The sequence below is a fragment of the Penaeus vannamei genome, chromosome 5 (assembly GCF_042767895.1).
Source record: "Penaeus vannamei isolate JL-2024 chromosome 5, ASM4276789v1, whole genome shotgun sequence".
NCBI classification, from domain to species: domain Eukaryota; kingdom Metazoa; phylum Arthropoda; class Malacostraca; order Decapoda; family Penaeidae; genus Penaeus; species Penaeus vannamei.
Window position 1 is genome coordinate 1,010,242 of NC_091553.1, and position 15,887 is coordinate 1,026,128.

The window sequence follows — 15,887 nt, forward strand, 5'->3', positions numbered from 1 at the left end:
TGTCTAATGCAGTTATGTTTGTTAAGCATGTCCATTGTTGTAATCACGTCAGCTACTGTAAATATGTTTGTTGCTATTATGAGAATCAAGTCCATTGGTCGAGTCACGTAGGTTACCCTTAGCTTGACCGTGGCTGTAATCATGTCGGTTGTTACAGTCATGTCTAACTCGAATCAACCCTGTTCCTTTAATCATGTCTTTTGCTGTAACCCTGTCTGTCACTGATATTATGATTTTCACTGTCTTTCATTGTAAGTGTCACCTTTATAATGTCAGTTACAATAGTAGTCATGTTCGTTGCTGCAATCTAGCTTGTCACTGCATTCATGTCCATTTCTGTAATCTCGTTAGTTACTGCAACAAAGATAGTCACTGTAAACATGGTCAACACTGTAAGCTCGTCTGGTAATCACATTCGCTGTATATCACGTTTGTCATTTTCACGTGTCCGTCACTGTAATCATGTCAATTACTGTAAACGTGTCTGCTTTTGCCATGATGTCTATTCGTGAAAGATGGTCGTTACTGTAATGTCATTCTACTGTATCTTTTATTCTAATCGACTCTTGCTAAAATCATGTCAGTTACTGCAGTCACATCCGTTCCCTATCACGTCTGCTTCTCTAATCAAGTCCGCTGCTGTAATAATGTCATTTGCTGCAATCATGCCCAAAGCCGTAAGCATGTTCGTTACTGCAATATCCCTAACTTAGAGAAATGCTACAGTAATTATTTCTTTAACTCTAACTGTCAGGTTCCGTCGTTAAATTTTATTCTGTAATCATGTCCTCAGCTACAACTACGTCCGTCACTGTAATTGTAAATATATTTCTTGATGCAACTGTATCGTCACTCGGAACGCGTCCGTTAAAATACCCATGTCCGTTACTGTAATGATCTCCTCACTGAAATCATGTTCTACTATAATTACGCTCGTTACTGGAATCGCATTTGTCATGAATTATTATTTATTCCGCAGTCATGTTAGTGTAGATATATCTGGTAATGTATTCATCCCATTCGTTATTATATGTACTTCAGAAATATGAAGTTATAAAAATGATGCTCATTTGATACTGATAGCAACAACAGCTGAAACAAAAGTCATCACTAATAACACTGATGGAGCTGATAATGATGGCAAAGATAACAACAAAATAACAAGAGCGAAAAAGTGTAAAATAAGACAAAAATAACCTAAATGCTAACAAGAGCAACGGTAATAACAACAAAAATGATTAATAAATAACAATAAATAAACAACAAGCAACAAGATAACGTAACAGAAAAATAACAAGATTAATGAAAGTCAATAAAAAATGAAGGGGAATGAAGCAACTCTTACGTCCTGGAAAGTAATAGTTGTGTCATTAACACATTTGTCTGTCTGTCAGTAAGCCTCAATGACAATAACAATCTGCTGTCAATATAAGTAGACTATCGTGTATACTAGTCACATGAGATTATGAATAAGTAAGTTTGCTAAAATTATGCGAGGGTCGACCCAGTAAACATTCATATTTGCAGACATACACATGCGCTGAAATAAATACATATCTACCGGTCTAGACATACATACCTACCGTATACATAGATAGATGAATGTATATACATCTGATAGACACGTATGCATTTACTTCTGTGCATATGCATGTCTGTATATATGGATATTAATTAGGTCGGCCCTCGCACAAAATCAAAATCTCTGTAAGACTGCAGTGTTAGAAACATTCTCTAGTCAGAAACTGTAACGCTGTTTACTCTAAGTATCTGCAAGACTGCAATTCCTGTAATACTGTGTAGTCAGGGTCAGTAACTGGCATGTCAATAACGCCTTGCCGTGTCTAGTCAAAGTGGTAGTAACATTGTCGTGTACAAGCTTCAACAATACTTTTTTCAGGTTTCTGTACCATTATAGTATTAGTAACACTGTATGATTAGTGATATTGCAGTGTCCGTAATGCTAGTTACATAATTTACAGTCTAGTGTCAGCAATACTGTTCAGTCAATTTCAGTGACATTCTACGGTCAGTAATACTTTTCACTTGAAGTCAGTTTCAATAGTCTAAGGACACTTTTTCTCTAGTCAATAACCATGCAGCTGGCAACACTGTCGGAACAGCGAACGAAAACAACACTGGTGTCAATACCAACAATAAGATTGCAGTCAAATTGTTGGTAACACTGTCCGGTCAAGTTGGAAGTAACAGTGTCAATAATACTGTTTAATTGGCCAGTAACACTGTCGAGTCAAATTCCCAGAAGCAGTTTCTAATCAAATTGTCAGTAACAATGTCTTCTCAAATTCCTTGTAATACTGTCAAATCACATTGTCAGTAACACTGTCCATTGAAATTGCCTCAAATAACATTTAGTCAAATTTCGTTCGTTCGTCTCGTCAAGTTGCCAGTAAATTATCTAGTCGAATTGCCATAACACTGTCTGGTCAAGTTGCCAGTAACACTGCCAAGTCAAACTTCTAGTAATAGTCAAGTTGCCAGCAACAGTCAAGTGTCCAGTAACACTGTCTAATCAAGTTGCCAGTAACAGTCTACTCAAGTTGCCAGTAACACTCTAGTCTACTCAAGTTGCAGTAACACTGTCTAGTCAAATTGCCAGTAAGAGTAGTCAAGTTGCCAGTTACACTGCCTAGTCAAGTTGCCAGTAACAGTCTACTCAAGTTGCCAGTAATAATCTAGTCAAGTTGCCAGAAACAATTTCTAGTCAAGTTGTCAGAAACACTTTCTAGTCAAGTTGTCAGAAACACTGCCTACTCAAGTTCCCAGAAACACTTTCTAGTCAAGTTGCCAGAAACTTTCTAGTCAAGTTGTCAGTAACACTTTCTAGTCAAGTTACCAGTAACAGTCTACTCAGGTTGCCAGTAACAGTCTACTCAAGTTGCCAGTAACTGTCTAGTCAAGTTGCCAGAAACAATTTCTAGTCAAGTTGCCAGTAACACTGCCTAGTCAAGTTGCCAGTAACACTGTCTAGTCAAGTTGCCAGTAACACTGTCTAGTCGTTGCCAGTAACACTGTCTAAAGTTGCCAGTAATAATTTACTCAAGTTGCCAGTAACACTGTCTAGTCAAGTTGCCAGTAATAATCTACTCAAGTTGCCAGTAACATTGTCTAGTCAAGTTGCCAGTGATAATCTAGTCAAATTGCCAGTAACAGTCTACTCAAGTTGCCAGTAACACTGTCTAAACAAGTTGCCAGTAACAATCTAGTCAAGTTGCCAGTAACACTGTCTAGTCAAGTTGCCAGTAATAATCTAGTCAAATTGTCAGTAACACTGTTTAGTCAAGTTGCCAGTAACACTGTCTACTCAAGTTGCCAGTAATAATCTAGTCAAGTTGCCAGTAACACTGTTTAGTCAAGTTGCCAGTAACACTGTCTAGTCAAGTTGCCAGTAATAATCTAGTCAAATTGTCAGTAACACTGTTTAGTCAAGTTGACAGTAACACTGTCTACTCAGGTTGACAGTAACACTGTCTACTCAAGTTGCCAGTAACAGTCTAGTCAAGTTGCCAGTAATCTAGTCAAGTTGCCAGTAATCTAGTCAAGTTGCCAGAAACACTTTCTAGTCAAGTTGCCATTAACACTGTCTAGTCAAGTTGCCAGTAACACTGTCTAGTCAAGTTGCCAGTAACACTGTCTAGTCAAGTTGCCAGTAACACTGTCTACTCAAGCTGCCAGTAACATTGTCTACTCAAGTTGCCAGTAACAGTCTAGTCAAGTTGCCAGTAATCTAGTCAAGTTGCCAGAAACACTTTCTAGTCAAGTTGCCAGTAACACTGCCTAGTCAAGTTGCCAGTAACACTGCCTAGTCAAGTTGCCAGTAACACTGTTTAGTCAAGTTGCCAGTAACACGGTCTAGTCAAGTTGACAGTAACACTGTCTACTCAAGCTGCCAGTAACATTGTCTACTCAAGTTGCCAGTAACAGTCTAGTCAAGTTGCCAGAAACACTTTCTAGTCAAGTTGCCAGTAACATGGCCTAGTCAAGTTGCCAGTAACATGGCCTAGTCAAGTTGCCAGTAACACTGTCTAGTCAAGTTGCCAGTAACACTGTCTAGTCAAGTTGCCAGTAACACTGCCTAGTCAAGTTGCCAGTAACACTGTCTAGTCAAGTTGCCAGTAACACTGTCTAGTCAAGTTGCCAGTAACACTGTCTAGTCAAGTTGCCAGTAACACTGTCTAGTCAAGTTGCCAGTAACAGTCTTCTCAATTTGCCAGTAACAGTCTTCTCAATTTTCCAGTAACACAGTCTAGTCAAGTTGCCAGTAACACTCTAGTCTACTCAAGTTGCCAGTAACACAGTCTACTCAAATTGCCAGTAACACTGTCTAGTCAAGTTGCCAGTAACACAGTCTAGTCAAGTTGCCAGTAACACTCTAGTCTACTCAAGTTGCTAGTAACACAGTCTACTCAAATTGCCAGTAACACTGTCTAGTCAAGTTGCCAGTAACAGTCTAGTCAAGCTGCCAGTAACAGTCTACTCAAGTTGCCAGGAACAGTCTACTCAAGTTGCCAGGAACAGTCTACTCAAGTTGCCAGTAACACTGTCTACTCAAGTTGCCAGTAAATCTCTACTTAAGTTGCCAGTAACAGTAATAAAGTTGCCAGTAACATTAGTCAAGTTGCCAGAAACTGTGTAGTCAAGTTGCCAGTAAATCTCTACTTAAGTTGCCAGTGACAGTAATCAAGTTGCCAGTAACACTAGGCAAGTTGCAAGAAACTGTCTAGTCAAGTTGCCAGTACCATTCTCTACTAAAGTTGCCAGTAACAGTCTAGTCAAGTTGCCGGTAAAACTCTGTAATCAAGTTGCCAGTAACATCCTCTAGTCAAGTTGCCAGTAACACTCTCCAGTCAGTTGCCAGTAATAATCTAGTCAAGTTGCCAGTAACACTGTCTATTCAAGTTGCCAGTAACACTGTCTATTCAAGTTGCCAGTAACACTGTCTATTCAAGTTGCCAGTAACACTGTCTATTCAAGTTGCCAGTAACACTGTCTATTCAAGTTGCCAGTAACACTGTCTATTCAAGTTGCCAGTAACACGGTCTATTCAAGTTGCCAGTAACACTGTCTAGTCAAGTTGCCAGTAATAATCGAGTCAAGTTGTCAGTAACACTGCCTAGTCAAACTCCCAGTAATACTCTAGTCAGGTTGCCATTAACAGTCTAGTCAAACTGCCTAGTCAAGTTGCCAGTAACACTGTCTCGTCAAACTGCCAGTAATAGTCTAGACAAGTTGCCAGTAACACTGCCTAGTCAAGTTGCCAGTAACACTGCCTAGTCAAGTTGCCAGTAACACAGTCCAGTCAAGTTGCCAGAAACACTGTCTAGTCAAGTTGCCAGTAACAGTCTAGTCAAGTTGCCAGTATCACTGTCTAGTCAAGTTGCCAGTAATAATCTAGTCAAATTGTCAGTAAGTCTACTCAAGTTGCCAGTAACACTGTCTAGTCAAGTTGCCAGTAACACTGCCTAGTCAAGTTGCCAGTAACACAGACTACTCAAGTTGCCAGTAACACTGCCTAGTCAAGTTGCCAGTAACACGGTCTACCTAAGTTACCAGTAACATAGTCTAGTCAAGTTGCCAGTAACACTGTCTAGTCACGTTGCCAGTAACATTTTCTAGTCAAGTTGCCAGTAACACTGTCTAGTCAAGTTGCCAGTAACACTGTCTAGTCAAGTTGACAGTAAGTCTACTCAAGTTGCCAGTAACACTGTCTAGTCACGTTGCCAGTAACATTGTCTAGTCAAGTTGCCAGTAACACGGTCTAGTCACGTTGCCATTAACACTGTCAAGTTGCCAGTAACACTGTCTAGTCAAGTTGCCAGTAACACTGTCTAGTCAAGTTGCCAGTAACACTGTCTAGTCAAGTTGACAGTAAGTCTACTCAAGTTGCCAGTAACACTGTCCAGTCACGTTGCCAGTAACACTGTCTAGTCAAGTTGCCAGTAACACTGTCTACTCAAGTTGCCAGTAACACTGTCTACTCAAGTTGCCAGTAACACTGTCTAGTCAAGTTGCCAGTAACACTGTCTAGTCAAGTTGCCAGTAACACTGTCTAGTCAAGTTGCCAGTAACACTGTCTAGTCAAGTTGCCAGTAACACTGTCTAGTCAAGTTGCCAGTAACACTCTAGTCAAGTTGCCAGTAATACTAGTCAAGTTGCCAGTAACACTAGTCAAGTTGCCAGTAACACTAGTCAAGTTGCCAGTAACACTGTCTAGTCAAGTTGCCAGTAACACTGTCTACTCAAGTTGCCAGTAACAGTCTACTCAAGTTGCCAGTAACACTCTACTCAAGTTGCCAGTAACAGTCTACTCAAGTTGCCAGTAACACAGTTTACGTAAGTTGCCAGTAACACTGTCTAGTCAAGTTGCCAGTAACACTGTCTAGTCAAGTTGCCAGTAACACTATCTAGTCAAGTTGCCAATAACACAGTCTACTCAAGTTGCCAGTAACACTGTCTAGTCAAGTTGCCAGTAACTGCCTAATCAAACTGCCTGTAATAGTCTAGTGCCAGTAAGTCTAGTCTAACTGCCAGTAACACTCTAGTCAAGTTGCCAGTAAGTCTAGACAAGTTGCCAGCAACACTGCTTAGTCAAGTTGCCAGTAACACAGTCTAGTCAAATTGCCAGTAAGTCTACTCAAGTTGCCAGTAACACTACCTACTCAAGTTGCCAGTAACACAGTCTAGTCAAATTGCCAGTAAGTCTACTCAAGTTGCCAGTAACACTAGTCAAGTTGCCAGTAACACAGTCTAGTCAAATTGCCAGTAAGTCTACTCAAGTTGCCAGTAACACTAGTCAAGTTGCCAGTAACACTGTCTAGTCAAGTTGCCAGTAACACTGTCTACTCAAGTTGCCAGTAACACTGTCTAGTCAAGTTGCCAGTAACACTGTCTACTCAAGTTGCCAGTAACACTGTCTACTCAAGTTGCCAGTAACACTGTCTACTCAAGTTGCCAGTAACACTGCCTAGTCAAATTGTAAATCTACTCAAGTTGCCAGTAACACAGTCTACTCAAGTTGCCAGTAACACAGGCTACTCAAGTTGCCAGTAACACTATCTAGTCAAGTTGCCAGTAACACTACCTAGTCAAGTTGCCATTAACACAGTCTACTCAAGTTGCCAGTAACAGTTTAGTCAAGTTGCCAGTAACAGTTTAGTCAAGTTGCCAGTAACACTGTCTATTCAAGTTGCCAGTAACAGCTACTCAAGTTGCCAGTAACACTGTCTTGTCAAGTTGCCAGTAACACTGTCTAGTCAAGTTGCCAGTAACACAGTCTACTCAAGTTGCCAGTAACAATCTCTACTCAAGTTGCCAGTAACACTGTCTAGTCAAGTTGCCAGTAACACTGTCTAGTCAAGTTGCCTGTAACACTGTCTACTCAAGTTGCCAGTAACACGGTCTACTCAAGTTGCCAGTAACACAGTCTACTCAAGTTGCCAGTAACAATCTCTGCTCAAGTTGCCAGTAACACTGTCTACTCAAGTTGCCAGTAACACTGCCTAGTCAAATTGTAACAGTCTACTCAAGTTGCCAGTAACAGTCTACTCAAGTTGCCAGTAACACTGTCTAGTCAAGTTGCCAGTAACAGTCTACTCAAGTTGCCAGTAACACTCTAGTCTACTCAAGTTGCCAGTAACACTGTCTATTCAAGTTGCCAGTAACAGTTTAGTCAAGTTGCCAGTAACACTGGTCACGTTGCCAGTAAAAGTCTAGTCAAATTGCCAGTAACACTGTCTAGTCAAGTTGACAGTAAGTCTACTCAAGTTGCCAGTAACACTGCCTAGTCAAGTTGCCAGTAACACTGCCTAGTCAAGTTGCCAGTAACACTGCCTAGTCAAGTTGCCAGTAACACTGTCTACTCAAGTTGCCAGTAACACTGCCTAGTCAAGTTGCCAGTAACACTGCCTAGTCAAATTGTAAGTCTACACAAGTTGCCAGTAACACTGTCTAGTCAAGTTCCCAGTAACACAGTCTAGTCAAGTTGCCAGTAACAGTCTACTCAAGTTGCCAGTAACACTCTAGTCTACTCAAGTTGCCAGCAACACTGTCTATTCAAGTTGCCAGTAACAGTTTAGTCAAGTTGCCAGTAACACTGGTCACGTTGCCAGTAACACTGGTCACGTTGCCAGTAAAAGTCTAGTCAAACTGCCAGTAACACTGTCTAGTCAAGTTGACAGTAACACTGCCTAGTCAAGTTGCCAGTAACACTGCCTAGTCAAGTTGCCAGTAACACTGCCTAGTCAAGTTGCCAGTAACACTGTCTAGTCAAGTTGACAGTAAGTCTACTCAAGTTGCCAGTAACACTGCCTAGTCAAGTTGCCAGTAACACTGCCTAGTCAAGTTGCCAGTAACACTGCCTAGTCAAGTTGCCAGTAACACAGTCTAGTCAAGTTGCCAGTAACACTGTCTAGTCAAGTTGCCAGTAACACTGTCTAGTCAAGTTGCCAGTAACACTGCCTAGTCAAGTTGCCAGTAACACTGCCTAGTCAAGTTGCCAGTAACACTGCCTAGTCAAGTTGCCAGTAACACTGCCTAGTCAAGTTGTCAGTAACACAGTCTAGTCAAGTTGCCAGTAACACTGTCTACTCAAGTTGCCAGTAACACTGTCTACTCAAGTTGCCAGTAACACTGTCTAGTCAAGTTGCCAGTAACACTGTCTACTCAAGTTGCCAGTAACACTGTCTACTCAAGTTGCCAGTAACACTGTCTACTCAAGTTGCCAGTAACACTGTCTAGTCAAGTTGACAGTAAGTCTACTCAAGTTGCCAGTAACACTCTACTCAAGTTGCCAGTAACACTGTCTAGTCAAGTTGCCAGTAATAATTTAGTCAAATTGTCAGTAAGTCTACTCAAGTTGCCAGTAACACTGTCTAGTCAAGTTGACAGTAAGTCTACTCAAGTTGCCAGTAACACTGTCTAGTCAAATTGCCAGTAACACTCTAGTCTAGTTGCCAGTAACACTGCCTAGTCAAGTTGCCAGTAACACTGCCTAGTCAAGTTGCCAGTAACACTGCCTAGTCAAGTTGCCAGTAACACTGCCTAGTCAAGTTGCCAGTAACACTGCCTAGTCAAGTTGCCAGTAACACTGTCTACTCAAGTTGCCAGTAATAATCTAGTCAAGTTGCCAGTAACACTGTTTAGTCAAGTTGCCAGTAATAATCTAGTCAAGTTGCCAGTAACACTGTCTACTCAAGTTGCCAGTAACACTGTCTACTCAAGTTGCCAGTAACACTGTCTAGTCAAGTTGCCAGTAACACTGTCTACTCAAGTTGCCAGTAACACTGTCTACTCAAGTTGCCAGTAACACTGTCTACTCAAGTTGCCAGTAACACTGTCTACTCAAGTTGCCAGTAACACTGTCTACTCAAGTTGCCAGTAACACTGTCTACTCAAGTTGCCAGTAACACTGTCTAGTCAAGTTGCCAGTAACACTGTCTAGTCAAGTTGCCAGTAACACTGTTTAGTCAAGTTGCCAGTAACACTGTCTACTCAAGTTGCCAGTAACACTGTCTACTCAAGTTGCCAGTAACACTGTCTAGTCAAGTTGCCAGTAACACTGTCTACTCAAGTTGCCAGTAACACTGTCTACTCAAGTTGCCAGTAACACTGTCTAGTCAAGTTGCCAGTAACACTGTCTACTCAAGTTGCCAGTAACACTGTCTACTCAAGTTGCCAGTAACACTGTCTACTCAAGTTGCCAGTAACACTGTCTACTCAAGTTGCCAGTAACACTGTCTACTCAAGTTGCCAGTAACACAGTCTAGTCAAGTTGCCAGTAACACTGTCTACTCAAGTTGCCAGTAACACTGTCTAGTCAAGTTGCCAGTAACACTGTCTAGTCAAGTTGCCAGTAACACTGTCTAGTCAAGTTGCCAGTAACACTGTCTAGTCAAGTTGCCAGTAACACTGTCTAGTCAAGTTGCCAGTAACACTGTCTACTCAAGTTGCCAGTAACACTGTCTAGTCAAGTTGCCAGTAACACGGTCTAGTCAAGTTGCCAGTAACACTGTCTACTCAAGTTGCCAGTAACACTGTCTAGTCAAGTTGCCAGTAACACTGTCTAGTCAAGTTGCCAGTAACACTGTCTAGTCAAGTTGCCAGTAACACTGTCTACTCAAGTTGCCAGTAACACTGTTTAGTCAAGTTGCCAGTAATAATCTAGTCAAGTTGCAAGTAACACTGTTTAGTCAAGTTGCCAGTAACACTGTTTAGTCAAGTTGCCAGTAACACTGCCTAGTCAAGTTGCCAGTAATAATCTAGTCAAGTTGCCAGTAACACTGTCTACTCAAGTTGCCAGTAATAATCTAGTCAAGTTGCCAGTAATAATCTAGTCAAGTTGCCAGTAACACTGTTTAGTCAAGTTGCCAGTAATAATCTAGTCAAGTTGCCAGTAACACTGTTTAGTCAAGTTGCCAGTAACACTGTTTAGTCAAGTTGCCAGTAACACTGCCTAGTCAAGTTGCCAGTAATAATCTAGTCAAGTTGCCAGTAACACTGTCTACTCAAGTTGCCAGTAACAGTTTAGTCAAGTTGCCAGTAACACTAACTAGTCAAGTTGTAACAGTCTACTCAAGTTGCCAGTAACACTGCTTAGTCAAGTTGCCAGTAACACTGTCTACTCAAGTTGCCAGTAACACTGGTCACGTTGCCAGTAATAGTCTAGCCAAGTTGCCAGTAACACTGTCTAATCAAGTTGCCAGTAACACTGCTTAGTCAAATTGCCAGTGACACTGTCTAGTCAAACTGCCAGTAATAGTCTAGTTAGGTTGCCATTAACAGTCTTGTCAAACTGCCTAGTCAAGTTGCCAGTAACACTCTCTAGGCAAGTTGCCGATCATAGTCTAGTCAAGTTGCCAGTAACACAGTCTACTCAAGTTGCCAGTAACACTGCCAAGTCAAGTTGCCAGTAACACTGTCTAGTCAAGTTGCCAGTAATAGTCTAGTCAAATTGCCAGTAACATCTTCAAGTTGCTAATAACACTGCCAAGTCAAGTTGGCAGTAACACAGTCTAGTCAAGTTGCCAGTAACACTGCCTAGTCAAACTGCCAGTAATAGTCTACTCAAGTTGTCAGTAACACTCTAGTTAAGTTGTCAGTAACACTTTAACCAAGTTTCCAGTAACACTGCCTAGTCAAGTTGTCAGTAACACTTTAGTCAAGTTGCCAGTAACACTGCCTATTTAAACTGCCAGTAATAGTCTATTCAAGTTGCCAGTAACCATGTCTAGTCAAGTTGCCAGTAACACAATCACCGAAATATTCAAAGTTCGGTAAACATTTTAACGTTAGTAGTTCTTGTCGAAGTGACAGTAACATTGGAATGTGTAGTTCAAATCAAGTATGAATAAAACCTTTATTCATGTTCATTTAGTGACAATCTACTAATAGTCAAATCAGTAACTCTACTTGTAAGTAATAATTGTAATATTTGCAGTCAGATTCTCAACAACATTCTTGTACTAATAACAGTTTAAATGACAGCAATGTTGTCTAGCCAAAGGAACTGTCTAATAGTGTCAGCAGTATCAGGAAAGTTTCAGGAATAATAGCGTGTCAGAAACTTTGCTTTGTTGCGGTCACGGCAACGCTGCAATAAAGTCAATAAGATTTTAATATCAATTAAATCATACTGCGTAAGTGTCAGTGGAGGTAGTGTCAAGAATTATTTAAAACTGTCAGAAAAATGTCACTAACACTATATAGTTCGCCACAAGGTATAATGACAGCAACACTGTCTAACCATAATGTTGGTAACACTTTAACGTTACACTGCATAGCCAAAATGCCAGTGTTCTATCGTGGGTATGTAGTCCCCCCCCAAAAAAAAACACGAATAAGCAAGGTCGAAATGAAGTTTCAGTGATATTGTAATGCAGGAAACACGATCTAATCAGAACATTAATAACATCGTCGTGTCAGTAACACTGTAGCCAATGTATCCGTAAGATTAGTATCAAGGTCAGAAACAGTAGTATTAATAACATTTTCAATAGCACTAATCAGAGGATCAGCGGCACTCGATGCATGGTACCTGTAACAATGCAGTGTCAGTAGTCTAGTCATACTGGCAGTGGTTCAGTGCAACGGAAGTATCTCCAACACTGTCGATAACGGTGCGTATTATGAGCAAGACTAAGTCTGATGAACCGTATTCATGTTGATAAATGTAGAAAGGTATGAATGAGAATGAATATGTATTTCTGACGAAGATATATTCGAAACCGGCCAAATGCATCTCTTGTATTGTGAAAATACTCATTCCCATTCACTCTTTTTACATAGTTTTACTGTATACGCAAGTGTTAGCCACAACACAATAACACTGATGTCAGAACACAAGTAGTATCAACAGGATACTACCCATAACACTGCTTATTGTAGCGTCGATAACTATTTAACAAACATTAGTCATTTTAACCAAAGTGTAACAGTCTAGTCAGAAGGTCACCATGACTGTAACATTAACACCGCAGTAACACTGTGGTCTTAGAAACACTCTCAAGTCAAAGTGTCAGAAACTAGCTAAAATGTCAGTAGTTCCGTAACAGTGGTGTTTCCATTATTGTAGGGTTCATAACAATGTCTAGTCAAAGCGTTTGTAATACTTTAGTGTCGCAATATTGCAGTCGAGATGTCGTGTCATTACACTCCAAGCCAAAGTGTCATTAATACTAAGCGGCAGAACACTGTCTCCTTGGAGTTACCTGTGGTCTTCCTAGTAACACTGCCGTACCTACTACAATAGTACCGATGACGCTGTCAAGTCCCCACGTCGGTAGCAATGTAGTGTCAGCAACACAGTCCAGCTGAAGTTTCAGTAGCGTCGGAAACGATGTCTAGTCGAAATGCCAGTAACACTACTTTGTGTCACTGGCATTTCGTAGTGTTTGTTATAACCTGCTTTTATTGTCAGTAACTAATATTTGCAACATCTCTTGAATTGTCATTAGTAATATAGTGTTAGCAGCAATGTCAAGCTGAAATGTCAGTAATATCGTTCGCATCAGTAACGCTGTTGGTCATTTACACCTACAAACTTTAACACCGTGGAGTCAACAACACTGACGAGTCCAATTATCAGAAAAACAGAGCTTCAGTAACACATAGAATCAACAACAGTATATAGTCGACGTGTCGGTAGCACAGTCGAATCAGCAACAAGTGTAAGGTCAGTAAAATCGTTTAAAGTGTGTAAACACTATTTACACTATTATCAGTAATATTGTCCAGCCATTGTCAGTAACACCGTGAAGACTAAGATTGTCTAGTTTAAGTGTCAGCAATGTAACAATGTAATTTCAGTAACACTAATGTCAGCAACATTGTAGTTATAGCGTCAATTACACTGTAGCGCCGGGGGCACTATATAGTTAAGGTATCACTAATAGTCAGTAACATTGCTTGTTCCAAGTGTCAGTAACATTGTCTAGTGGAGTTATTAATGATAACGCTGAATGGTAATGCCTAGTCAAAATGTCAATACAATAACAGTATACTGACAGCAATACTTTCTAGGTAAAGTATTAGCAACACAGCATCAGTAACACTATCTGAAAGTCAGTAACTCCGTGCCTTCAGATTATCAGAAACTTACATAATAGTACCGTTGTCTTGTCAAAGTGTAACACTGTGATGTCAAAGAACTTATATTAAGATTTCAGTGATAAAATTTGCAAAAATATCGTAGTGTCATTTGTGTTATTTAGTCAAAGTGTCGGTAACTGATATCACTGCTAATGCTGTCATTGACGCGTCAGTGCTTTAACATTACGGTACGTTTCGTAAGGTAATGAAAGTAGCAGGTCATATATATACTGTTTGGTAAACTCTTTATCAAAACTGTGTTAAGGAGTGTACTGTGTAAATGAAGTTATTTACACTGTAGCATCAATATCACTGATCCAGTCATTAGCAAAACTCAAGGTCAGAAGTTTGTGTCAACTAAACTGCCAGTGCGTAGTGTAACTAACACCACGAAGTAAAGTGATAATAAGTCACGTCAGTAAGACTTCAACGATTATAGCATCAGTATCAATATAGCTGGTCAAAGTCTCGACAACATTGTGATAATCAAAATGTACTGTTTTGATTATCAACAATTCAAGTGTCTTCACGTGTTGGTAGAGAAATTCTCTCGATCTACCAGTGTCAGTAAAAGATGAATACGATGAATGGTGGGAACTTAATGATAAATATATAAATAGATAAATTATGTTGATCAGTCAAATGATAGGTAATAAATAGAAAGCATGGATGATAAAATGATGGGAAAGAAGACAGATGACAGGGTGATGGTAACAACGTGAGTCAATCATTAATATTGTCGAATTCAGGATGAGAATGAAATTGGTTTTATCCATATATCATTGACACAGGTTGCTTCTACATCACCAAAGCTGTAATAATAATAAAAAAATATATGATAATATATGGTCTGTTAAATCACGAATGACAGTGCAATGTTTGTGTCCAGGTCAATAACAGTCTATATCAATAACACTGCGAATTATTAGTTAAATTAAGGCAGTCGAAGCTTTAGCAGTTTTTAGAAGTGGCCTTGCAATAGCAGGAACACCGCAAGCAAGAAGCTGCCAATAACAGTATGAACCACTACGATGAGGTAAACGATGAGGTAAGATGGTTACTAGCAGTTTGGTCTCAGGGCGTTGGTAACGTGTGTGCAAAGTATCAAAGTAATACTGATATCCTAAAGCTTCGGTCGACCTATAGGAATTACAGCAGCTGAAACATCAGTTAGACTGCAACAGGTTTGATAGAGCACAGTGGTACTGTCAGTTGAATTGCAGGGTCATACTCTCAGCAATACTTAGATGGCCTGAGAGTTAATCCAGTCTCGTTAACAGGACAGTCGCCAGAAAGTAAACATATTTACTTATAGGATTATGTCTGTAGTCATTCTATAAAAAAAACATTGAAAATGTCAGTAACGTTTATGAAACAATGAGTAAAGTTTTCGTAGCACTGCAGTATCCCGAACGTCATGCTCGTCAGTGACAGCATCAGAAGTATCATTGGGAGTCAAGGAACAGTTCAATGTCAGCAACGCCATGGTTGTCAACATACTCGTTTCTCAGCATATCGGTGTTGCATGCGTTCTGTATCATAACTGAAATCCATGATAACTTACGCGTCAACAACTGTATTAAATAAGCTATTTCTATCGTAGTGTCATTGGTTGTCTTTTTGTAAAGATAGTTCATATGAAAGTTATGGTCAGTAGATAAAGTTTGAAGGACGCAAGGGATCTGCAATATTTTGTTTGGGTCCATGTGTTAAAGTCAGTCACAAGGAAGCGAAAATTGAATAACAATTTTGCATTTAGTATCGAGGTAACTAAAACCCCTCAGAATCTGAGTCGGTAAATGTATTTTGTTTTGAGATGTTTCGTGTCCTTGTATAACAAACAGATAATTAGTGTAAGAATATAAATGGAGCACAGGCAGTACTGTAATCCATCAAAATTGTGATTAGAATCGTCAGTCAAATGGACATGGATGAAATAATTTTGTCTTCGGAATTAAACTGGTCAATTTAAATATTCTAGACAGTACTAAATTCTTCCATTTGCATTGTGATTGTTTCATGTGATAATGTCTGTGTAAGAATGTTTTTTGCATACGCAAGAGACTCAATTTCAATCATTTGTGTTTCCAGTTATGTGAAACTGGCAGATGAAGCATTTCTGTTTTTATCTGTGAAAAGCTGTTCAGACAATTATATTTCTTTGTGTACGCACGAAACACATTGCACTGAATATATATATATATATATATATATATATATATATATATATATATATATATATATATATATATATATATATATATACATATATATATGTGTGT

General features: G+C 39.7%; 1 protein-coding gene across 1 annotated transcript; it reads left to right on the forward strand.

Annotated features, from left to right (window-relative positions):
• The first annotated feature begins 783 nt into the window (after positions 1–783).
• On the forward strand, positions 784–11,205 carry LOC138861873 (uncharacterized). Its single transcript, XM_070122281.1, has 20 exons — positions 784–813; positions 1,739–1,808; positions 2,088–2,204; positions 2,485–2,567; positions 2,751–2,905; positions 3,175–3,336; positions 3,476–3,530; positions 3,908–3,986; positions 4,259–4,303; positions 4,440–4,580; positions 4,686–4,804; positions 5,071–5,165; positions 5,316–5,427; positions 6,521–6,620; positions 6,718–6,818; positions 7,686–7,770; positions 7,973–8,031; positions 8,738–8,906; positions 10,747–10,920; positions 11,141–11,205. The coding sequence occupies exons 1-20, from the start codon at positions 784–786 to the stop codon at positions 11,203–11,205; spliced, it is 2,016 nt and encodes a 671-aa protein (XP_069978382.1).
• Positions 11,206–15,887: the final 4,682 nt, after the last annotated feature.

What these genes read in the sequence shown, in the direction of transcription:
- LOC138861873 (XM_070122281.1), top strand. Translation starts at nt 784, where the DNA reads ATGTCCTCAGCTACAACTACGTCCGTCACT. An exon ending in ACTGTCTACTCAAGTTGCCA is followed by an intron (nt 4,581 to 4,685) that starts GTAAATCTCTAC and finishes TCTCTACTTAAG; the next exon opens with TTGCCAGTGACAGTAATCAA. An exon ending in ACAGTCTAGTCAAGTTGCCG is followed by an intron (nt 4,805 to 5,070) that starts GTAAAACTCTGT and finishes GGTCTATTCAAG; the next exon opens with TTGCCAGTAACACTGTCTAG.